General features: G+C 44.3%; 1 protein-coding gene across 6 annotated transcripts in view; it reads left to right on the top strand.

Moving 5' to 3' along the window:
- TNRC6B (trinucleotide repeat containing adaptor 6B) overlaps nucleotides 1-25868 on the top strand; it is a 247943-nt gene that overhangs the window by 208918 nt on the left and 13157 nt on the right. For 3 of the 6 annotated variants that reach the window (XM_084955174.1, XM_021092847.2, XM_084955176.1), the window contains 6 exons: nucleotides 591-761; nucleotides 5244-5369; nucleotides 15783-15914; nucleotides 16180-16275; nucleotides 16414-16597; nucleotides 25420-25557. In XM_084955174.1, the coding sequence (XP_084811300.1) occupies nucleotides 591-761; nucleotides 5244-5369; nucleotides 15783-15914; nucleotides 16180-16275; nucleotides 16414-16597; nucleotides 25420-25557 (847 nt within the window). The remainder of the gene's footprint in view (nucleotides 1-590; nucleotides 762-5243; nucleotides 5370-15782; nucleotides 15915-16179; nucleotides 16276-16413; nucleotides 16598-25419; nucleotides 25558-25868) is intronic. The other 3 variants (XM_021092845.2, XM_021092843.2, XM_021092846.2) reach the window with 1 other exon arrangement.

Raw genomic sequence — 25868 nt, 5'->3', positions numbered from 1 at the left:
CCCATTTCCCAAATGATCTGTTTTTAGTTACAATGGTAAACTTTGCAAGTTCTCAGCTACCTGCTTTAAACAAGTCATTTAATACCTACCTGTTTTGATTTTTAATATTTCTAATGGAGGAGATTGTTCCCTGATTCAGAATACCAATGTGCAGTGTTCTTGGTCTTCAGAAGGCAGTTAACACCAAAATTTTTACATCTGGCACGTTTTTGACACCACTGGTGCTGGTTCAGACAGCAGCCTATTCACCAGAAGGTGACTCTGGCTTCTGTTTTCAGCAGCCACATAGTTAGGAGTAATCAGTACTAGATGCATAGACGTAATGTGTCTGGCCATGTTTATCTCAGTGCCATGGACCGAATGTGTTACTAACCTAGAGGATAAGAAAAATCTCTATCAAAGAAAATGACAGATGGTGTCTCCTGGGCGGCGGAGGAGGAGGAGGAGGAGGAGGACCCCCGTTCTGCCCTCGTTGATTGCTAATACACTCTAACTTTGTTTATTCCTCGTGTTTCTCTTTTCCCTTCTTGCATTCTGTTGCTTCACTAACCAACACTCATTGTGATTGGCTAACTACTACTGCTTTTCAGCTGACTTTGCCTTTCTCCAATCAAGATGGGTGCCTTGGGGATGAGGCTCCCTGCTCTCCCTTCTCCCCTTCTCCCAGCTACAAGCTGTCTCCCTCTGGTTCCACACTACCCAACGTCAGCCTTGGAGCAATCGGCACAGGGCTCAACCCCCAAAACTTCGCTGCTAGACAAGTAAGGAGGCCTCTCAAATTTATAACTGCTTGGCTGTGGCCTCGCCTTGGCCCTGGTCTGCAGTTTATTGCATCATTTGTCTGTCTTGGGAAATTTGTTGATTACTGAATGCACAGAATGATATTACAAATAGACTTTAGACCTTTCAGCCCATAGGACCCATCTCTTCATGGTTCTCAACATGGATTTTATTTTAAATCTGTTTCTTTTGTCTTCCCATTTTTGGTCCTAAGTTTACATTTAACAAGTTAACTAATGACTGGCTTAGGAAAATGTTAACGAGGCTGTTTAGGTGCCTTCTGTCATCTAATTTAGCAGCATGTTTGCCATTTTGAACAATAGGTTGAATGGCAAGTACCACTTTTGAGGTCTTCTCGGTCTAATAAAATTGCTAATTAGGAAATGGTAGCAAAACTTAGATGAAATAATTGAGGATTACAGCATCCTAAAAATATAGTTGTCTTTCAATATAAAATGACCTAGAGAAAGGTAGCTTCCGTATTAGGTGATGAACCTTGAAGGAGCCTGGGTGTTGCCCAGTGTTTGATTCAGCCTGGAGCAGCTCCTTCCCCAGGCGGGGTTGCATCTGTCAGTCTTCCAAGGAAGGGCTGTGCAGTAGAGACGAGACTGGCGGGGCTGGCACGATGGTGCCTCCTCAGTCGCTTTGCAGGCCTGAGCCCACACAGCAGGCCTCTTGATGTCTCACAGTATCTCGGTTGTACTTTTTGGGGAGAAAAGTGGGAATTTGGGGACAATTCCCTTGCCACGGTGGCTCCAGTGATACCTTCCTAGCCTTAGGTCCATGGCAACTAACTTGCCCCTCTCACTTTTCACCTCCAGACGTCATGGGAGGACATTTAATTACTTGTTCCCCTCTGTTTGCACGTGATGACTTTCACCTATAAATCAAAGGGCGATACGCAACACCTCTCACGCCATGGTCCTCAAGTTGCATATAGATCTTTCATACACTTTCTCATTGCTGCCTCGCACATTTTAAAAAGAAGGATTATATCCATGTGTTCAGATTGCTTAATTCTGGATTGGCAGTTATAGGTCATTTTTCATGTTCTTCCTTTATATTTCACTGTTTTCTTTAATGTTCTCACAGAGGACATGGCAATGTATTGCATACCTAAACAGAAAAAAATAGTTACATCAGTTTTGGTGGAGAGGAGCGCTCTTTTGGGTTGAGGTTTAGAAAATATAAAATAGTCGTAGCACTCTTGGCTAACAGTGATTATCAGTATGCTCCCAGGATCACCTGGTTATGAGATGTTTTCAGTACGTACACTTTGGTCTGTTGACCAGCCATACCAGCTGTGCACTGGACTCTAAAAAAAAAGTCATTCCTCTTTATTTTTTTTGGTCCGTGGATTGCTACAAAGTCCACTGTGAACCAAGTTGATATACATGTTCTACCCAGATGTGGTCATGATTTTTTCCCACACTGTTTTCATGCAGAGTTAATATACTTCATAATTTAAAATTTGAGAAGTTCCCGTCATGGCTTAGCGGAAACCAATCTGATAGAACCCATGAGGACGCATATTCGATTCCTGGCCTCACTCAGTGGGTTCCGGATCCAGCGTTGCTGTGAGCTGTGCTGTAGGTCACAGTCGTGGCTCAGATCTGGTGTTGCTGTGGCTCCGGCGTAGGACGGTAGCTAACAGCTCCGATTCGACCCATAGCCTGGGAATCTCCATATGCCGCAGGTGCAGCCCTAAAAAGACCGAATAAATAAAAATAAAATTTGAGGGTTTTTTCCCAAGTCACAGAATATTTCAGTCAGCTTGATAACCTTGTTTTTAATTAATATACCTCATGTAAACACTGTAGTTGAGGCAAATGTAACCAATAATTATTAGGCTCCAGTCCTCATAAAGCTTCATATACAACATTAAAACTTTAGAAATAGGCGGATAAGCCACTATTTATATATATATATGAGCTTTAAATGCCCGTTTTCCTAATCTCTAAATATAGTTTTAAGGGAAAAAAAGCCTGGATTTGTATGATTGCCATTAAATACATTACTGTGCAAAATAGCTACTTCTGAACCAAGATGACGGGATTGTGGTGCCAAGGTGCATAGGAAGAAACAGAAGTTCTATTTTTTTGGATAGACTTCTGTTGACTTATGTTTGCTATTACCCATGTCAGATGTACCAAGGTGCCTGGTATGGCACTGGAGACGCTCGATAATGAAAACCTAAAGCATTTGGTGGCAGGAGGGAATCTTTCCACTTAGGAATAGGAAAGCAGGGCTTGATTTTCCAAAAACTACAAAAGGCAAATTCCTTTTACTACTTCTTACCGAAAGGAGAGGTTGAAGTTTACGTGGGCCCTGCCTTTCTTTGGGAGCCTACGAAACACGGATTCTGGCAAGGACCTTAGCCATCAGAAACCCTGCTGTCCAAGGACTATCGTGAATAATTAACATCTAATAACAAGGTTATTGCTTTGATACGTAGAGTGTGAGAATGACCTTAGCGGAAGTCTTAGCAAAATAAATGTTCCCTGTTTTCTTGGGAATGCTTAGTAGCCAAGCTCCTGACTACCAGGAGCTCAGAAAAGTTAGACCTGAATCGTTTCACTTAGAATGGCAGATTTAGGAGTTCCCGTCATGGTGCAGCGGAAGTGAATCCGACTAGGAACCATGAGGTTGTGGGTTGGATTCCTGGCCTTGCTCAGTGGGTTAAGGATCCGGTGTTGCCGTGAGCCGTGGTGTAGGTCACAGACGCGGCTTGGATCTGGCATTGCTGTGGCTGTGGTATAGGCCGGCGGCTGCAGCTCCAATTTGACCCCTGGCCTGGGAACCTCTGTATGCTGTGGGTGCAACCCTAAAAAAGACAAAAAGAAAAGAAAAAAAAAAAATGACAAGTTTGATTAGTAAGACAGGAGAAGCAGAGATATTAAGAGTTTCTAGAACTGAAGGTCTTTTTATGTTTAAATAGTCTTTTGGGAGATTTAAAATTCATGGTGGATCTTTGACTTTCTTTCACGAGATATACACAGGTTTTAATTCCCATTTCTATTTTATGTTCATAATCATTTTTATTTTTAATACCTTTAAGTTCATTAATTTCCCTGAAGCAGTCCATCAAGTCATCAGAATACCTTTAATGTTCTAGAACGTAATGGTGCCATTGCCAAATTACCTCGATCCCCACGATTCCAGGGATAAGATGATGGTGGTGACCTCAGCTCAGAGCGCACACACTTGGTACCAGCAAGGGTGCAGCTGTCTTCACTGCCGATGTCCAGTGGGACGTTCGTTTTCAAGTGTGTGAAATTGATGGGTCATGGATGTTTGCAAATGATGTGCTCATCCTACAGACCAGGGCTGCACTGAGTTTCTGGGAATGCAAAGAGGGAAATAATAAGCTGGCGGTGGAAAGGCAGAATGGGGAATAACGCTACTGTGATGTGATGATGGATCTTGTCAAAGCATTTCCAAGTGTTTTGAGCACGTAGAGGTGGGCTCCGTTAATTGAATGTGAAATGAGGAAGAAAGCTTTGGGGAAGACCTTGATAAGAACGACCTCTGAGCTGGGCCTTGAAGAGGCCAAGTAAAGATGGTATAGAAAAAAAGAGCTGTGTCAGGTAGAGACGACACATCGTCCCTTATCACGTACGGTTTCTTTGCTTCCCGGCTAGCAAAAGTCAGAAAGGAAGAGCCATGATGTAGTCCAGCTTTTTATAGCTCATAGATTGGAACAGTCTAGAAGTGCTTCCGTGAGGTGGTCCTCCAGAAATCAGGGAGTTAATTAAGCTTGTTTTTAACTAGACTGATAGTCAGTCATACATTTGGATGAAAAGTTACAGGTGAGTACTGGTTTGTTTTGGTGTCCCTGGAATGATTTTCCCTTTCTTTCCTTTTTTTTTCTTCTTACTCCGTGGTTGATTCATAGCTCCTCATCTAGCAAAGAAAGGACCAAGCAGACCCAGGGCAGAGAAGGGTGTTCAGATCTGGAGTAGGGTCCTCATGGAGCTAGGCTCACAATTGGGTGGCACTGATCTTAGGATTGAATGAACCACTTCCCGGAAGTCATAGCATGAGACTGCCTTACCGCTGGTATTCATAGGCCTGTGTTTTTACTCAGGTGCTTTTCAAGATGGGCCTCAGATTATAGAGTCTGAGAATAAATTCAGTGAACCCAATCTTATAAAAGAATAAGTTGAATAAATGTGACCTTGCCTTTACCTTTCAATAACAAAAACAGACAATAGCAAATGAGTGCTTTATCTGACATTTGACTAAATTTAACCCTTTTGGTTTATAGAGTGGTGATGATGTGCCCATGATTGGATCTGTTGATTTTCCAAGCATTCCAACACCAGAATGTCTCAGTTATCAAATTCTGTGATTCCATGGAACACAGGCTATGATGCTGCCAAGGGGTTAGAAAACCTGAGCTGTTTCTTATTTGCGTTTTCTGACGTTAACCCAGAGCCTTACCACTGCTGTTCCGTTTGCAGGGCGGCAATCATGGTTTGTTTGGAAATAGCACAGCACAATCGAGGGGCGTGCACACGCCAGTGCAGCCGCTGAACTCTTCTCCTAATCTCCGGGCGCAAGTGCCTCCCCAGTTTATTTCCCCCCAGGTAAGCGGTGTCCTGGTTCCACAAGTCAGTGGCCACATCCACGTGGTTTCCAGCTGTCCACTGATTGGTTGTATGGGCATAAAATAACAGCTGTCTGTCCAACAAATGAAAAATCCAGGTGCTTGGAATCAAGCTTTTTAGAACAAGATAATCAGATCTCATTTTTTCTTGTATCGTGCATACTGAGTAGATGTCGTTGCATGAAAAGCATTCTGATTATGTTCCTTTCAGATCTCCTATATATTTGCCTAATACTCTGTTGACTTTTAAATTGGGTAGAATTACAACTATAAATTCTGGGAGTTCACATTGTGGCGCGGCAGTAACGAATTCAACTAGGAACCATGAAGTTGCAGGTTTGATCCCTGGCCTTGCTCAGTGGGTTAAGGATCTGGCATTGCTGTGAACTTTGGTGTAGGTCACAGATGTGGCTCGGATCCTGCGTGGCTGTGGCTGGCAGCTGTAGCTCCAATTAGACCCCTAGCCTGGGAACCTCCATATGCCATGAGTGCCGCCCTGAAAAGTAAAAAAAAAAAAACCAACAACTGTAAATTCTGATTTGTCAACATTCAGAGGTTAGTAGCCCTCAAAGACTCGCAGAATTGCCAGGTTCTGGGTTATCCTGGAAAGTTTTGAGGAGATGTACGCTAAAACACTGACTAGGTGCTGTAGGGGGTTTAGATCTAACAAAGTGGCAGAGACTTAATAACAGAGCAGCTCTGGGTGGACATGGTCCTTTGGGTACCAAAGAAGCCTTTAGGCCCTTTCTTAGCAGGAGGTGAACAATGAGTTGTTTGGAGGTACAGGTGAGAGATTTGGGCCAGTCTGCCATGTACTGCTCCTCAGACATCCCTGTGAGGAAGCGGGTCTGGGAAGCAAAGTAAAAGCTGAAATGCTCGAGTAAGGATTCAGGATGTGTGAGTGAAAATCAGAGCTTTGAGGCCGTCCCATCATGTGCAAGGGGCTGGGTGCTTACTAAGCCAGCCGACAGGTGGTGAAGGGGCAGGTTTTCTTGGTTTTGGTTTGGGATATGTCTTTTAAGCCAAGAGCTTAAGATATTTATTTGAAGCCATAATCTGTAGATTTTAGGTCCTGCTTTTGACACTGAGTCTCTGTCCATCTTAGTAGAGGAAGAAATGTCAGTCCCGCCCCAGCCCCCATCCCCATGGTCCCATCTGGAAACCTCTTTAGTGTCTCTCTTCTTCCCCTTTCCTCTAAGTTCTGCTCATCCTTCAAGTCCCATGCAGTGGAATGTCCTCCAGACAGAGCTGCTCCTGACTCGCCAGCCCTTTGCCGTGGCAGCGTCTTGACTCTCGGAGCGCTTGGCGTCATGCCTTGGTATCAGGCCAGCCGTCGTCGTCGTCTGCGGTTATCGAATGTCTGCATTGTGCCAGGTTTCACACTGGCAGGGCACAGATGAAGAAAACACCATCTCTCCCAGCCTTCTGGCGTTGGTGGCGGCCGTGGCAGATAGCCAGCAGATAGGGTGATAAACGTTGTATAGAAACGCTTTGCAGAGTTGGGAGAGTTGGGTGGGGCCTCACACTAGCAGTGATATTTAAACTGAGCCTTGAAGAATGAGTCAGAGTTTGCTGGGCACAGCCACGTGAAACGTGTCTTCTAGGGGCAGGAGCAGCTTGCACAAGGGGCAGTGATATCTGGGAGCACTGGCACCCTGAGGGGCGCGCGGTTGGTGTGAATAGTGTGAGCCTGTTGAAGCGTATGTATGCTGCCTAGAGTGGCATCGGGAGAAACTAGTCAAGAAGTTTGGGACCAAATTTGGAAGAGTTTCGTTTACCTTGCCGAAGAGTTCAGACTTTGTCCTTTGGTTTGTAGCTCTGATCTTGGCTGCTACTTAAAAATACAGTTTCTGGGTCTTCCCCAGTCTCCTGAGACACACAGGCTTGGGTTTGGGGGCCTGACAGTCACCCCCAGATGATTTTTATGTGCTCCCTAGAGCTTGGCCACTACTGCTGGAGATAACACGGTGTTAGGCAAGATTTCTCAGCTGAGTGGCAGCATAGGAAATTTTGCGTTTTAGAACCATAACACTGGCAATAATACAGAGGACATGTCTGAATGACAGAATTGCTAGAGCAAAGGAGAGTAGTTACGGAGCTGGTGCCACAGTCCAGGTGAGGCAGGAAGTGTGGAAATTAAGACCTTTTGGAGATCACTGATGATCTCTCTGTTGTGGGTACCACACCTGCTTCCCAGTCTCTCTTTTTTAGCTGTGCCCACGATACATAAAAATTCCTGGACCAGGGATTGAACCCACGCCACAGCAGCGACCCAAGCTGCTGCAGTGGCAATACTGGATCCTAACCTGCTGTGCCACGAGAGAAGTCCCCAGTCTCCTTTCCCCAGTGTGATCAGCAGTGCGGGACACAGCTGGTCACTCCCTCATTTTTGAGACAGTTTAGCTCTTGGACACCTTCTCTCTTTGTTCTCCACCCAGCTTTTCTTCTCTGTCTGCTTTATAAGTTCTTCCTCACTCTCCTAACATGCAAACATCAGAGTGCCCCATCTCAACATCGGAGCCTCTTCTCACCACCTAAGCCGCTGCTCATTGATCTCACCCAGTGGAATGACTTTAAAATGCTGGCAGTTCCAGAATTGTGACTTTGACCCAGATCTCCCTCGTCAACTCTGCAGATTTCTGGCCACCTTCACTAGGAGGCCTTCCAGGCAGCTGAAGTTAAGGTGCCCGAAACAAAACTGGCTTCATCCCACACTGCCCTCAGCAGTATCCTCTTCCTCCAAGTAAACGACACTCCCAGCCTGCAGGTGCTCAGGCCAGAGGCCTCCGAGCTGCTGTGTGTGAGGCCTCAGCCACATCCATCCGGCAGCAGATCCTCCTTTCAGAGCTTCGTCCCACATCTGACCATTTCCCACCGCAACCACAGTCTCCTGGCTGGGTCCCTGCCCTGCTTCATCCAGTACTCACCTGCCTCCGGTCTGCCTTCCACCAGAATTCAGACTGATCCCCTAAAACCCCCTGACTGCTGTAGCCATTAGCCGTGTGGACAGGTGAAGTGCAGCAAGTGGGATGGAAGCGCTGGGTGTTTTTAGCTTCAATTAATTTAAATGCAAATAGCCACACCAGGCTGGTGGCTACTGTATGGACAGTTGCAGGCGTAGAACACGTCTGCCGTCACAGCAAGCTAAGGCAGATGCCGTTACCGCTTCACTGGGAATCCTCTCGGCTCCTTCTCACTGCACATACAAAGCCTGCTCCTGGCTGTGGTCTCTGAGGCTCTTGGGGCTCTCCTTGCCCCCCACCCCTGCCACTCCTTTTCATCAGGCCTTCCCAGCCACCTGCCCCCAACGCACCAGAAGTCTTCCTTGAAGCCTCTCCTCCCAGATGGCCACACAGCTTCAGCTTTATTCCCTCCAGCCCTCGGCCTCAGTACGGCCTTATCAGAGAGACTATCCTGGCTGTGTACACTACGCTGCCACCACTGCTACTGCCCCACCCTCCCCAGGAGTGTAACAAGCTCCGCGGAGGCAGAACGTATCCACGGTGTTCACTGTTGCCTCCTGAACACCTACAGCTGCGCAGGACATGTAGTTTGAGTTCAGTAAATACATGTCAAGTCGCAGGAAGATACATTTCAGAATGATCTAGAAAGTGCAATTGTCAGAAAAGCACAGTCAACTTACTCTAAAAGACTTAGAGGTCGCAGACCTCTGTACAACCAGAGTATCTGCTGTGCTTGGAAAAGACAGGGGCTTATGTTCTCCCGCCTTTTTGAAATTTATTCGGCAAAACATGGTTGACATGTATTTAATGCATAACGAGGGCAAAGTACTAAATGGAATCTTCCATTTTTTCCCCTGACACTTACGTGTTTTAAAAAACAAAGCAGGAGTTTCCTTGTGGTGCAGCAGGTTAAGGATCCAGTGTTATTACTGCAGTGGCTGGGGTCGCTTCTGTGGTGTGGGTTTGACCCCTGGCTTGGGAACTTCTGCCTAAATAAATAAATAAATACATAACAAAGGAATTGGGTGCCCCCCCCCCTTTTAAAGTAAAGACATAAACTTTCATGTTGGGTCATATTTAGTTGATCATTTACAAAATGTTCCATTGGGTAGACTTACTCTGATTTCCCTTCCCCCATATATTGGATATAAGTTGTTTCTAATTGTTCAGTGTTATAAATAATACTGTAGAGAAATCCTTACATATAGATCTTTGCCCATATTATTTCTGAATTTAGTTGCAAAGCACATGAACATTTAAAATTCTTGATGAATATTTAAAATATTTGATTTAATATTATCAAATTTTACACCGATTGTAACCACTTTATAGGGACAGTCAACAATTAAGGTAAATATAGGAAGACGACATGGAAGCTCATCTTTAAGATTTGTTACAAGTGTTTCATGGTTTTTCTACCTTGTCTTTTTCTTCCTGTTACTCAGACTTTCAGAAAGTAACACATGGTAGTGGTTTCTGTCTCGCGCTTAAATTGCTGTCATTTTGCACTTGTGATGCTCCCTTAAATGCCATATTGACTCCAACTAGAGTGTCCCTTTTTCCAACCCAGCTGGAGATTGAAGGGCTTTTAAGCCAGAATAATTAACTCCCTGCCTTGGGAATGTGCAGACCTGCACTTTAATTACTCTGCTACCCAGGTAGGAATAGCCATTTGCCAGGCGCCTAGTGGGGCTTCTCTCTGATACACGTGCACCCTGAAGAAGGGAGAAGTTGCAAGAGGCTAGATAGGAAGCCTCAAAGTGTCACTTCATAGTCTTTATCACTGTCAATGTACAGGACAGATGAGGTGCTGGCATTTAAATTGAAGTATAAAAATACCTCCTGGATTGTTTTCGGCCATGCCCACGGCATAAGGAAGTTCCTGGGCCAGCGATCAGACCCGCACCCCAGCAGTAACAATGCAGGATCCTTAACCTGCTGAGCCACCAGGGATCTCCATGTCTCTCTATCTTTAAATGATGTATTATTTCATGTTCCCTTTTTTGCACTTTATGTAATGAAATCGTATTACAGTATATAGCCTTTTCTGACTATTTTCCATGATGTTGTTTCTAAGATTTTCCCACGTTGATGTGGGGGAGTTGTGGCTCATGGAGTATTCTATTACGTGAAGATACCATCATTTATTTACCTATTCTACCCTGCTTCCGACAGATACTTGAGTTGTTTCCAGATTTTTGCACTTGTGAGCAGTGCTGCTGTGAATATTCCAGTGTTTGTCTCCTATGATGAATTCCTCTAAAGTACTGCTGGTTTGTGGACATGTTTTACTTGGAATAGTGGTTTCTTTCGCCAGCTTTGCATCGTGGTTATAGTACCCCTACTATAGGGTAAGGGACAGTAGCTTCTTGGCCAGGGATGGCGTACATTCTCAGGATGGAAGAGGACGTGATCAAGAGACCAGCTGATTTGTCCAGTAGGCCTTTAAAAACTGAAGGTAGAAAGGAGGTGAAATGACAGCTCAGACAATGGCGATTTATTTTGGAAGCCATTAGGTTGGGAAACAAAATAAGCACAGGCGCTTTCCCATGAGTCATAGAAGAAAGCTTTGGAAAGGAAGTTAGAAACAGTGCTGATCCGTGCACATGGCCTTGAGCAGTGCTGTCCCATAGAAATGTAGCACAAGCCAGAGTTCCCATCGTGGCTCAGTGATTAACGAATCCGACTACGAACCATGAGGTTGCAGGTTCGATCCCTGGCCTTGCTCAGTGGGTTAAGGATCTGGCGTTGCCGTGAGCTGTGGTGTAGGTGGCAGACATGGCTCGGATCCTGTGTTGCTGTGGCTCTGGCGTAGGCCGGCGCCTGCAGCTCCAATTGGACCCCTAGCCTGGGAACCTCCATATGCCATGGGAGCAGCCCTAGAAAAGGCAAAAGACCAAAAAAAAAAGAAAAAAAGAAAAGAAATGTAGCACAAGCCACATAATGTAATTGAAAGTCTCAGTAGCCACATTTAAAAGAGTCAAAGAAAAACTGGTGAAATTAATTTTCATAATATATATTCTTTAAACCACTATATCTAAATTATCATTTCAACCTGTAATCAGTGCTTTAACATTATATTAAAATTTTTACTTACTTACTTTTTTTAATGCTGGTGTGTATTTTACCCTGAAAGCCCATCTCAATTCTGTTAGCCATGTTTTCAGTGCCCAAGAGCCACACCAGCCTGGACAGCACAGGCCTGTAAAACTTAGTTACTGTATTAGTTTCTTTCGTAGAAACGGCTACAGCAAATGACCACAAACTGGGTAGCTTAAAACAATGGAGATTTTGTTCCTTCTCAAGTTCTGGAGGCTAGACATCTGAAATCAAGGTGTCGTCAGGTTGGTTCCAGTGGCTGCTCGCCGTGCTTGGAGTTCCTTAACTTGTCACTGCATAGCTGCCATCTCTGCCTCCTCATTCAGGTGGTCGTCTTCCCTGTGTGTCTCCTCTTCTTCTAAAGACCCCAGCCACTGGATTTGGGCCCACTCTAATCCACCATGTCCTCATCTTAAGCTTATGTTTACAGAGATCCTATTTCCAAATAAGGTCACTTTCTAAGATCACCATTGGGCATGCATTTTGCAGGGGGACACAGTTCAACCTGGTATAATTGCTAAATCAAATGAATTTAAGGTTCACACTGAAGGTAGTAAATAGGATTTCATGAGTCACTGAGGTATAGTGGCCTAAGACTCTGAATTGGGATATGGTATAATAGTGTAGAATATATCTGTACTCATAGCCTCCCCCCCGACCCCCCCCCCCCAAAAAAAACCTCTCAATACAGTGAAGTTAGATTTTTTTTTTTTCTTTTTTTCTTTCTTTTTTTTTTTTTTTGCTACACTCATGGTACAAGGAAGTTAACAGGGCCAGGGATCCAACAGTGGCCCAAGCCACTGCAGTGACAATGCTGGATCCTTAACCCCCCTCGGCCGCAAGGGAATTCCTCAAACACGTGTTGTAATTGGTTGGCAACGCTCAGCATCTCTTAGAGAATAAAGAGGAAGCAGCTGGGAGAACTATTACTTTCAACCAAAATACTTTCCAAAATGAGAGAATTGATAGTTTAAGTGAAAGTGCCTGAGCTCTAGGAAGAAAGTGAGTTTTTTAAGCCAAGTGGCGGAAACTTGAACTTAGCTGGTTTTAGACTGGAAAGGGTCAAAGAAAAGATAGGTAGATATTCTTGAGACTATAGTGGAGACAGTGACTCAAAAGCATTCGGAAGCCGAGAAATTGAAGTCTGACTGTGACGCTGGAGAGGCAATGGGAAGACCCCACCGGCCTTCTGATGAAAGCTTTCTGATGACTCAGTTTTTATAGGCGTGTTTTTAAAAGATGGAAAATAAGGGTTTGCAAGCAGGGATGAATGCATGTGAGCGTTGTGCTGGGGGAGTAGAACACCAAATACGCTGAGGCTTGCAAAAAAAAGGAGGCAGGTTAAAAGTGTCTTAGAGCTTGGTTTGGTGCAATGAGGTGACTGGGAGAGGAATCATTGCTTCGGACTCTATATAATGCTGACTGATGAAGTGGAAATAAAACTTTTACTGCTTTTGGCTTCTCTGGTAAGAACAAGGATGTTCAACCAAAAGAGTTAAGAGGAATTAAATCCTACAGCAGAGAAAGAATTTGTGACTAGAGTTGCAGAGCCCTGCCTGTGATCTTTGAAGAATTCTGGGGGCCTTCAAGGAGGAGGGTTTAATAATGACAGCCCCTCTTTTCTGCGCAGATTCTGAATTCTTTTTTTTTTTTTTTTTTCGTCTTTTTAGGGCCGTACCCACAGCATAAGGAAGTTCCCCAGGCTGGGGGTCCAGTTGGAGCTGGAGCTGCTGGCCTACACCACAGCTACAGCAACACTAGATCCGAGCTGTGTCTGCAACCTACACCACAGCTCACGGCAATGCCAGATCCTTAACCCACTGGGCAAGGCCAGGGGTCAAACCCGCATCCTCATGGATGCTAGTCGGGTTCATAACCCAACAGGCCACAACGGGAACTCCCAGATTCTGAATTCTTAAGACAAAAAGGGAAGGTCTACAGAGGTCCGAATGTCTCTGTGGAGAGAGCGATACTGGAGAAGGTAGGCATCCTAATATGACTCCAAATTTATCCACTAGTAACTGGAGTAGCACAGTCCTCACTGTGGGTTGTCTGCCAAGAAGGAAGGGCAGGAGGCCCAGAGTGTCATGAAAAAGGCGGATGCCCCTCTGTGTGGAGTCTCAGATCAGAAATGGGAAAGAAGGGAACTCTCGTGGCTCAGCAGGTTAAGAACCCGACCAGTATCCATGAAGACTCAGGTTTGATCCCTGGCCTTGCTCAGTGGGTTAAGGGTCTGGTGTTGCCACGAGCTGTGGTTTAGATCACAGACACGCTCGGATCTGGTGTTGCTTTGATCGTGGCACAGGGCTGGCATCTGTAGCTCTGATTCGACCCCTAGCCGGGTAGCTTCCATATGCTGCAGGTTGGCCCTTAAAAAAAGAAGAAAGAAAGAAATGGGAAAGAAGAAGAACCCCTCCCCTAGAAGGAAGTAAAGATAATGGGGAATTTTTTAGAATTTTTTTTGAAAGAAAAGGCAAGTGCCTTAATGATTGATAAACTTGGTGCCTATTCCAAGCAAGATTCTAGACTAAATTATCAAAAACATAGCTTTTGAGCACCTGTGCTGGGATCAAGAATCATAGTTTGTTAACCACCTGAATGAACTTCACTTGTTTTCTTCACTGATTGGTTTTTTAAAATTGGATTATACGAGTGATAAAGTTGTCCTATCTCTATTTTGACAAGTTGTTTACAAGCTGTCTCTTTGTTTCAGACAAGATGGAAAAATAAAGGCTAAAAGCTAAAACAGTTGTCTTGATTAGAAATGATGGACTCTTCCTGGACTGATCAGTTTCATGTTGGAAGGATGTTTTTAGTGGCCTGCTGCTCAATTGTCTTCAGCTCTGTAGTTCAACATTCCCATTAATGGGGAAATACAAACTGGGAATAAATGAAATAAGAGATAGAAAACAACTTGGTGGAGTGACTGTTAATAAGTTAAAATAGATAATAAAGATTCATTCCTCTAATAGGTATTGATGGAGCGTCTGATGTGTGCTAGGCAGATAAAGATAATTGTAAGGTCCTAAGCTTGGATCAAAACATAAATGAATGAAATTTGTAAACCTCACTGCTTAAAAAGTACATGAGGAAGTAAAGTGTATTTTAATATTGTAGATTTTAATTGATAGTAAGCTTAGCATGTCAATTGAGAGTTGTGATCATGGGAGATCTTAGGAACTGTTAAAAGCATGGCCTTAAAAAGAATGGTTGGAAAAAAAATAAAACGAAGTGGAAAAAAAAAAAAAAGGAGTTCCCATCGTGGCACAGCAGAAACGAATCCTACTAGGAACCCTGAGATTTCAGGTTCAATCCCTGGCCTCACTCAGTGGGTTAAGGATCCAGCATTGCCACAGAGCTATGGTCTAGGTCGCAGACATGGCTCAGATCTTAGGTTGCTGTGGCTGTGGCATAGGCCAGCAGCTCTAGCTCCATTTCAACCCCTAGCCTGGGAACCTCCATATGCCTCAGGTGCAGCCCTAAAAAGACCAAAAAAAAAAAAAAGAGTGGTTAGTGACAGCCATGTCTACCCAATATGAGACAACTTTAGAAAATGGCTTTTCTGTTCTGGACTCTGCATTGCGATACTGAATGAGATAAGGAGAGAGAACTGGTCGCGTGTAGCCTGGAGATGAGAGCAAAGGACACTGTTACCATTGTCTGTGGACCTGGGAAGAACCACCCATGGAATAATATGAGCCTCTGTAGAGTGCATTTCTACGCATTTGACATGGATCAACTCTTAAAAATCCTCAACCACCCACTGACGTTAGTATTATTATTATTCAAATTTTGGAGATAAGGAAAGTGAAGCTCAGAAAAGTTAAAGAAGAAAACGTCATACACACCTTCGAAATGGCAGGTCCAGGCTGTCTGCCTCTAGAGCTAAACTTTTGACCAGAATTCTGCTTGCCACTCATGGAAGAGGAATTGAGATTGTTCTCCACGGAACTCACTGATTCAGTGGGTTCAGAGAATATTTTTATATAGCACATTTCCAATAATAACTTCACAGACAAAAATCATACTGTCATTCAAGATTTTTTTTTCTTGCAGATATTTTCCCAATTGCAAAATTCATAATTTTTATTGTAGAAAAACTAGAAAGACTAAACAGAGAATTCACAAGCTCCTATAATCTCACCACTCAAAGATAACCATTATTAACATGTTAGTGTATTTCTCCCAATCATTTAATATTTTTCATAAATATTTTTCAAGGAAAAAATTGACAGTGCTTGCTTGAACTCAATTAAGATTCTCTTCACAGAAAAAAAATTTGTTGTTTTTTTTTACTTTGATAAATTCCAAATGTTCCTTTTCTTGGCTAGGTTTCTGCCTCAATGCTCAAGCAGTTTCCCAACAGTGGCCTGAATCCAGGTCTTTTCAACGTGGGGCCCCAGTTATCTCCTCAACAAATTGCCATGCTGAGCCAGCTTCCACAAATTCCCCAGTTTCAGTTGGTAAGTAGCAGATTTTTCCTCCTAGAGCTGCAGAGATTATTTGCCCCTGTCCCCTTTAGCTTTTTATTTGCTTCATTTTCATGCAAACTATTGACTGGGCTTAAGGGTAGATAATGTCAGCTCAATTGGAGGTAAATGTGACTGGGAGACCAGGAACTTGGTGGTATTTCCCTCATGGATGTGATTCAGTGACACAAACCCCTCCCCTTTTCTCAGGAAGTCCACCTTAAGAAACCCTGGTCGTCTCTTTCTCCCTGTTTTGTAGGCATGTCAGCTTCTCCTGCAGCAGCAGCAGCAGCAGCAGTTGTTACAGAACCAGAGAAAGCTTTCTCAAGCCGTGCGTCAGCAGCAAGAGCAGCAGGTATGTGGTGCTGGGAGGTCCCTCTAGTGCCCTGTGTGCGTCTCAGCCAAACCTCTGATAGCAAAAACCAATGGAATGTGAAGTTCAGGATGTTGGCTTATCTTGTGTTCGTTTCTGCCTGGGCCTCCTTACCCCCAGCTGGCTCGAATGGTCAGTGCACTGCAGCAGCAGCAGCAGCAGCAGCAGAGGCAACCAAGCATGAAGCACTCACCATCTCATCCCGTTGGGCCCAAGCCGCATCTGGACAACATGGTACCCAACGCTCTGAATGTGGGGCTCCCAGACCTTCAAACCAAAGGGCCAATACCTGGATATGGTTCTGGTAAGTTGTTCGTAATGAAAACTGCCTGTCGGAAAATATCTGGGAGTTCCCTCATGGCCTAGCAGGTTAAGGATCCGGTGTTGTCACTGCTGTGGTTCAGGTCATTGCTGTGGCGCAAGTTCAGTCCCTGGCTGGGGAACTTCTGCATGCCACAGGTGCAGCCAAAAAAAAAAAAGAGCGATATAGCAGTCATGTTCCTAGCCTTGGTTTGGGGTCTACATTACGCTGTTTTCACAGCTGTGCGAGGCAGGTAAACATTCTCAGCCCTGTCTAGAGATGAGGTAGCTGAGTTACCCATCTCCTAGAGTTTCAGCGGTTTCCTAAAGCTCACCACACGGTTAGCAAATAGCAGAGACAGGACTCCACTTTCTCTGGGTCCAGATCAGTCTTTTGTTACTTACAAAGGGAAATCAGCTCTCCTACCACCAGGAATTTTTAAAAGCCAGTTAAACATTTGTACCTTCTGTAAGTGCTTCACACGTCTGAGTTTATAATCTGTTAAATTATATACAAGTTGAGGCGTTTTTGCTGTACTGATAAAATTACCTTCTCCTGAAAAAATTTGGAACAAAAATTATAAGGCAAACTGATAAAATTCTTCTTCTATTAGTATTTCGTCTGATTTAAATAGAATTAGCACAAGTAAGGTTATACCTTTGACATTCATCAAGAATTTGTTGGCAGGCAAATCGTAGCCCGTTCGGAACTGGGGAACATGTTGTAAGCAGAATCCAATCAGTGAGGCAAGAGTGACTTAAAAATAAAATTTGAAAGTTAAAAAGGTACCACACACCACAGCAGGTTTCTTCTCAGACTGACAACACTTCGATTTTATTTTGGTAAAGACCATACTTTTCTCTGCAGACTCAAAAACAAGCGTTTGAGGAGGCTTGAAGTCCCTCCTCTTAGGTGACAAAGTGACCCTGGGCAAATGTCCCTGTGCTCTGTGAGGGTCCCCCCTGGAGTGGGGTACCCGCTTCCTACTGGGGAGGCCACGTACAGAGAAGAGCGAAGGCTCCAAGGACTCCTTGATCCTGGATACCCTTTTAAGGGAATTAATTCTCAGATCCTCAAGTTCCACCAACTGGACTTTTTCTTCAAAATGATTTGCCCAACAACTGACTTTTTAAACTCAAACTTTCGGAGTTCCTGTTGTGGCGCAGTGGTTAACGAATCTGACTAAGAACCATGAGGTTGCGGGTTTGATCCCTGGCCTCGCTGAGTGGGTTAAGGATCTGACGTTGCCGTGAGCCGTGGTGTAGGTTGCAGACGTGGCTGGGATCTGGCGTTGCTGTGGCTCTGGCGTAGGCCAGCAGCTGTAGCTCCGATTGGACCCCTAGCCTGGAACCTCCATATGCCATGAGTGCGGCCCTAAAAGGCAAAAAAACAAACAGCAAAAAAAAAAAACAAAAAAAACCCTCAAACTTTCTTCCACTTGACATAAAAGGACTGTCTGCCATCCCACTCCTTATCAGAGGAAGCTTCTCTGGGGTTCTGGACACTGACAAAGCCCCCTGTGATGACTAATAGAGGCGCTGTCACCCCTGGGTTTCTAGTCTCTACCTTCTGCCTCGTGGTTTCTGCTAGGGATGAGGCCTGCCGTAAGAACTGGGATGTGCTGGTGAATTTAGACAGGGCACGTGTAGTAAAGCCGAGCAGCTCTGCTTCTCCGCCATCCCCTCTTGTCAGAGTGCACAGTTCTTGAGGCAGAATCCAGCCGTGTACAGCAAAGACAGCATCTGGAAGCCACAAGCACTTTCTCATGTGTTGAAAGAACACAGTCCTTTTCAGGCCTTGAGAGCTGAGGCTCTCCTCCCCCGGGCATGGCTTAGTTGGAAGGAAGAGCACCTCTGAACAGCTTGAGCAATATAGGTTAGTGAGGCTGACCCTTTGAAATAGACGTTTTCACAGTGCGTCAGGTAGAGCCTAGTGGATCAACTTTTATGTGATTCCTTTTAGACTGCGTATTGATCAATTAGTTGTTAAAAACCTAAAATCATGATGTATTTGTATTGGAGTTCCCGATATGGCCCAGTGGGTTAAGGATCCGCCACTGCTGCAGCTGCAGAGGGAAGTCACGGCTGCAGCTCAGATTCAGTCCCTGGCCCGGAAACTTCTATATGCTGTGGGTTCGGCCCAAAAATAAAAAATAAATTAATCATGATGTAGTTATTTTAATGACAGTTTCTATAACATCTTTACTATTTTCTGCCTCTTATTAAAAAGTAAAATTAGGAGCTCCCAATTGTGGCTCCGCGGTAATGAATCCGACTAATATCCATGAAGAGGTGGGTTTGATATCTTGCCTCACCCATTGGGTTAAGGATCCAGCGTTCCTGTGAGCTGTAGTGGTCGAAGACGAGGCTTGGATCCCACATTGATGTGGCTGTGGCATAGAGCAGCGGCTGCGGCTCTGATTCCATCCCTAGCCTGGGAACTTCTGTGTTAGGCAGATGCTGCCCTAAAAAGCAAAAAAATAAAAATAAAAAGTAAAATTATGTGTTGGATACAAATCTGTTAAAAAAAAAAAACAGATTTGTAGTTTCTAACATTTATTAAATATATAGAAAATGTTTGGAGTTCCCTGGTAGTTCAGTGGGTTACAGATCCAGCATTGTCACTACTGTGGCTTAAGTCGCTGCTGTGCTGTAGGTCTGGTTCCTGTCCTAGGAACTTCCACATGACATGGATGCAGCCAAAATATGTATATATATATATCACATTGTATATAGAATTTTTTTGGTTTTTTTTTGTTTTGTTTTGTTTTGCTTTTTAGGGCTGTACCTGCGGCATATGGAGGTTCCCAGGCTAGGGGTCCATTTAGAGCTACAGCTACTGGCCTGTGCCACAGCCACAGCAACATCAGATCTGAGTAGAGTCTGTACCATAGCTCAGGACAACACCAGATCCTTAACCCACTGAGTGAGGCCAGGGATCGAACCCGCAACCTCATGGTTCCTCATTGGATTCATTTCTGCTGCACCATGATGGGAACTCCTATATAGACAAATTTTTTCATCACGTCTTATTAGATTGTTGGTGTCATTTGTGATTATTGTACTTAAGTCTTAACTGTTCCTAAAGGCTAAAGGATCAGAATTCAGCATACATACATACATATACTGAAGAAATCTCATTTTTTTAAATCATATTCCTATTTTATAGGTAGCTTAAAAATTTAGCTGTGCATTATAATCCAAGTTAAGCAAAAAGAATATATTGACTGATTAACTTACTTACATTTGATAACTTATTAAATAATGGATAAGTTAATTTTATTAGGTCTTTATCATATTCATTGTGATGTGACCATTTACAATCTGCTTTACAAGATGCATTTTGCAATTTTTCCAGTTATAATTTTCCTTAATTCATAATTCATATTCATTTATTAGAATTGAAAAAAATTGGGACTGAAAACAAGTCTGATTTGGCTGCGTGTTGTACATAAACTAAATCTATATAAGATTTTGATGAAAATATAGTAAAGTATATGCACAGACTAAATTTTTTTCAAAAAAGATTGTATGGCAAAAACATAATGAAATGAATGATTATGTCATGGGTATAAGTAGTGCTGAATATATTTTTTAGAAAAGATACCTATAGGTTATGGAGTTCCCATCGTGGTGCAGCAGAAATGAATCCGACTAAGAAACATGAGGTTGTGAATTTGATCCCTGGCCTCGCTCAGTCAGTTAAGGATCTGGTGTTTCTGTGAGCTGTGGCATAGGTTGCAGACATGGCCCGGATCTGGTGTTGCTGTGGCTCTGGCGTAGGCCGGCAGCTGTAGCTCCAAGTGGACCCCTAGCCCGGGAACCTCCATATGTCACAGATAAAGCCCTAAAAAAAGCAAAAAAAAAAAGGAAGGAAAGAAAAAAAAAAAATAGCTGTAGGTTAAAGACTAGCAAGAATAATTAAGTTTCTTTTTTTTTTTTTTTTCTTTTTTTGCTTTTTCTAGGGCCACTTTCTGCAGCATATGGAGGTTCCCAGGCTAGGGGTCTAATCGGAGCTGTAGCTGCCAGCCTACACCAGAGCCACAGCAACGTGGAATCCAAGCCACATCTGAGACCTACACCACAGCTTACAGCAACACTGGATCCTTAACCCACTGAGCAAGGCCAGGGATCGGACCCACAACCTCATGGTTCCTAGTCGGATTCGTTAACCACTGCGCCATGACAGGAACTCCTCTTAATAATTCTTGATAAATGTTTTATCAAAATTAAAATGTTGAAGGATTTAATGGCTACTTAAGTAATCCTTAGCTGATTGTTTTTATAAAATAGATGATTTCTAATTCTGCTTTTAGCAAAATTGAAAATATACCTAATTGGGAGTTCCTGTTGTGTCTCAGCGGGTTATGAACCTGACAAGTATCCCTGAGGTTGCGGGTTTGATCCCTTGCCTCACTCAGTGGGTTGAGAATCCAAAGTTGCCATGAGTCATGGTGTAGGTCACAGACACAGCTCAGATCCCTCATTGCTGGGCCTGTGGTGTAGGCCAGCAGCTACAGCTCTGATTTGACCCCTAGGCTGGGAACCTGGGGACTTCCATATGCCACAGGTGCCACCCTAAAAGCAAAAAAAAAAAAAAGAAAGAAAGAAAGAAAAAGAAAATATATCTAATTGTATTGTCAAGTGATAATGACCTATCCAAAAATTATGTTTTGGTATCTATGGTGTTGAGCTGAGAGGAAGGGAATGTACTTTAAAAGGATTGCAAAGAAATAAGTGGTGTTATAATGACTCCTCCTTTTTCCATCTTCTTATTTATGTAAGGTTTTGTAGTGCTTTATATCTACAAACATTTTCTTAAATAGTAACAGAAGAGTGTGAAGTCTACCTCATTCATAATACACAGATTTTTGAACTAATCAAGTCACTCGTCTTATTACAAAGTGCGTTTCCAATAAAATTTTACTTTTTAATGTTTAAAATTTATCAAAATTATATATAATATATATGTGATAAATCCAGTGAAAAGTAGAGTTAAGAATATTAGGGGTTATTAAAATAGCAAAAGAGTAACTTGTATCTGTCTTGGGCTTATGAATGTGTCAGTGTCGCATGTCCATGTGGGCATGGATTAGAAGAGCTGTGTAATTTATTCTCTACTATAATTATTATAACACGAAGAATTTTTTTTTTTAATCTACAACCAAAGTAGAAGCGGGAAACGTAGAACCATAGACAGAGTAAAGGAGTGATCACTTAAGGGCAGGTTGACTGGAGAGTTTCCTGAAGGAGGGAAGCACTGAGCCAGGGGACAGTGATGAACAGACGATGGTGGCGACTTCAAGTGTGTGGCAAAGAGAGTAATTGTGGCCGGGACAGATAAGGTAGCAAGGGGTTGTATCTGTAAGGATGATAAGGTGGGTAAAAGGGATGTGCTGGTGAACTGAGACCCCGGGAAGACAAGGGCAACGTCTTATCTCTAACTGTACCTGAGCTCCTAACACGAGGCCTGGCACAAATTAGGCTCTCCATAAATATTCATTGGACTGAACTAAATGGCTTGTTTGAGTCACAGTTCTGTGTTGGAGAGCTGGAGCATTACGGGGAGGCCACTTGGTGGACGGAGGGAGTTTGGTTGGATGAAATAGTAAGGACAGCGAAGCCAGTATTTTCCTGGGTTTGGAGGTGTGATAGGCCCTGAACAGCCCAGGGGTCATGAGTAGAGCGCCCCCTGCCTTCTGCTATTGCAGCCGCTCAGGCACAGTGTGCCAGGGTTCCTTTCTTCCTCGGTTATCGAGCAGTTCTGTAATCTTACGTCAGACCCGCCACTCTGCAACTTGAAGAGAGACACAGCGTTATGTACAGCCTTGCACTGGTTTTCCTCTCATGGTTTTGGGTTTGTAGATTGACCCTTTCAAGGCAGTTTTCTCTCCTATGGCTTTTGCCCGCTGCAGTTTTTTTTCCTTACCAAATCTTACAGTTTAGTTATGGTGCTGCCATATCCTGGTGGCATTTGATCCCCAAGTTTCTTTTTTTTTTTTGTCTTTTTGAGGGCCGCACCTGAGGCATATGGAGGTTCCCAGGCTAGGGGTCTAATCAGAGCTGTTGCTGCCAGCCTGTGCCACAGCCACAGCCACGCCAGATCTGAGCAGCGTCTGCAGCCTACACCACCGCTCACGGCAACACCGGATCGTTAACCCACTGAGCAAGGTCAGGGATCGAACCCACAGCCTCATGGTTCCTTGTCGGATTCGTCAACCACTGCACCACTACAGGAACTCCCATCCCCAAGTTTCTAATGAGAAAGATGCCCACTTTACCTAAGGTTCAGGTGCCATTGCTCCAATTCTTTCTCTCCTAAGATTTTTTTTTTTGGCTTTGCCCATGACGTGTCCAAGTTCCTGAGCCATAGGGGAAACCCCATCCACAGCAGTAACAACGCCAAGTCCTTTACCACGAAGCCACCAGAAAACGCTCCTAAGATTTGTAACTTATTCATTTTCTACATTCCATATGTCACAGAAGAGCTCTAAGCAGCTAAAATAAAATAATTTTAATTCGTTGTGACTTTTAAAAGAAGATTTAGAGCAATTTTAAGGAAAATTAATGTATGAGGAATGGTTCTTTATCTTACTAATCCTTACATTCTTCTTTTTCATCTTTACCAGAATCCTGGGTTATTTTTCAAATGCTTTTTCTCAGTGATTGGAACTGAGCTTTCACATGGCCTGGAATCCAAGCACCCTGTGCTAGTTTTCTAAGTCAAAGGTAGAGGTGTAATATGCCCAAGACGCAAACCCGCTTAGGCCGCTAAAGCTCTATCAGAGCTTGTTCCTTTCAACCTTCCTTTCCTTCAGTCTCATTCCATTTTAGCTACCTAGGACAAAAGCAGAAAATTAATCTTAAACTCTTAAAAAAAAACCACACACACACACACACACACACACACACACACATTCAATTTGAAATACTTCTAGCTCATTCCAAGGATTTCTGCTCCGTATCCCTGCCCTCCAAGCAGTCCCTTGGACAAGTAAAGTCAGTTACAAACAGTGTGAAGGGACAGTGTTCTTTATATCAAAAGCAACATTTTCCACATAGATAAAGAAAGGCGTTAGAATGGATTTGAATTTGGTTTACTGCGCACTCAGAGAACCATCCCTGTCAATTCAGAGAAGCGCAGGGGAGAAAAACGCGACCTGGGCCCTCAGTGGGCTTTGCGTACCTGGAACTCGTCAGGGCCAGCAAGACACCGATAGATGGTAGGAGAGTGAAAGCAGTACAGCTCGGGTTCTGGCCTGGCCGGAGGCGCACGTCCTCAGGGAGAGTAGACCCGCGGGCCTCCTGAGCCGGTGGTGCAGTGGGAACCCTGCTGCCCTCCTTGGGGGTGCCCGTGCTTGCATGTTATTGCTGCACTAACTGTGGCTTGTTCTTTTTTTCTGTTTTATTCATTATTCTTCCCCTCCCCTATTTCAACTGTGTGTTTTCGTCCTTTATTTTGCTTTTCTGAGAGGCAGTTTGAAAGGTATTAAGAAATACATCCACGGAGTTCCCTGATCATTCATGGAGTTCCCTGATGGCTCAGCAGGTTAAGGATCTGGCGTTGTCACTGCTATGACTCTGGTTACTGCTGGGGCGCAGATTTGATCCCCGGCCTGGGAACATCTGCATGCCACAGGCAAGGTCCCCCAAAAAAGTATTAAATACATTCTGACCCAAAATGGATGGTGGACCTTATGAAACTCCATCAACAAGCCTCTCCTGTGTGATTCCACCTGGCCAGCTCTGTGCCGTGGGAAACCGTTACCTGCCAAAACCGTGGCTGAAAGCCTAACCCCTGGGGGGCAGACGGCCAAGTGAACTCTGAATCTCTCACCAATTGCCTGTTGAAGCTTTGGGGTCTTTGCCAGTGTATAAACTTCTTTCCTATCCATCCGCAGATTCTTTGCTGACCTCTGTCCATCCCAGTCTCACATTCTCAGTTCTCTTTGTAAAATATAAACCTAGCTATCTCTCTCACTTGCTTAAAAGTTTCTTCATCTCCTGTCTAAAGGTCTAAGCTCCTTGGCCTGGCCTGTGAAGACCCTCTGCAACATGACTCGTCCCCGCCGTCCCTGCCACTCTCCACCTCCCTTTAGCCAGTTAGCCAGGCGTTGGAGTCACGTCCGACTCCTCATTCCCTAACGCATTGGAGCTTTGTACTTGGTTTCCTTACTGGCCTGTCTGCCCTGGGCCCCAGATCAGGCGTCCCTTCTGCAAAGCCTTTTCTCGCCCAGAGGCCCTACCTCAGCTTCGCTGCTGCTGTCACACCATGTTGCTTTGATGCGTGGACATCTCCATCTCGTTTGGAGAATTGCTGGCCCCACATTCTCTTTGACACAGATGTGAGCTAAATGGATAAGTGAGTGTACACGAGCACTGAGATGTCCCTTTGCGGGGGGGGGGGGGGGGGGCTTTTTGACATATGGAGGCTCCCAGGCTAGGGGTTGAATTGAAGCTACAGCTGCCGGCCTACATCCCAGCTCACAGCCACGCTGGATCCTTAACCCACTGAGCGAGGCCAGGGATCAAACCCGCAACCTCATGGTTCCTAGTCAGATTTGTTTCGGCTGAGCCATGATGGGAACTCCAAGATGGTCTTAATTAGACGGCAGCAGTCATACGTGTTTTCATACCTGAGCAGAGTCATCATTTTTTTAGCAAGAAGAGCCAGGCTCAGCCTTTGGAATCAAAATACCACTTTCTAAGTAAAGAAAACTTCATGTGAATTAGTCTTTAAGGGAAGCTCGTGGCTCTACCTTGGGACTCTTGGTATCTGATACTGGAAATGTATACAGAGATATAAAGTGGGGTTCTCCATTTCAGGCTTCAGCTCTGGCGGCATGGACTATGGCATGGTTGGTGGGAAGGAGGCTGGAACCGAGTCTCGCTTTAAACAGTGGACCTCCATGATGGAGGGACTGCCCTCTGTGGCCACACAGGAAGCCAATATGCACAAAAACGGTAAGAGCAAGCAGAGCGCGTGAGTGGGAGCTGTTCTGACTCTCATGAGGTGCCAGGTAAACACAGATCTTTGGCTTCTTCTTAATAAATCTTTTGACTCTCCCCCCCCCCCAACTCTTATGATCACCTGTAAGAGGAAGATTGGGGTTGTGTGAATTTCAAATTACGAGAAAGTGCTAGTTCTAATTAAGGGGAGCAGAGTTTCCCACCTGCGGAGAGACTGAGAGCAGTAGCAGTGAACTGGAGCCCCCCTTAGGGTAAAACCCTAACACATGGGCTGAGAGAACAGAACCCGTTTTTGGAACCACAAG

The sequence above is a fragment of the Sus scrofa genome, chromosome 5, assembly GCF_054392235.1.
Source record: "Sus scrofa isolate SSC_HxYL_T2T_F1_AM1 chromosome 5, Sscrofa_HxYL_maternal_Yorkshire_Landrace_v2.0, whole genome shotgun sequence".
NCBI classification, from domain to species: domain Eukaryota; kingdom Metazoa; phylum Chordata; class Mammalia; order Artiodactyla; family Suidae; genus Sus; species Sus scrofa.
This window is presented reverse-complemented; position numbering and strand designations above follow the sequence as displayed.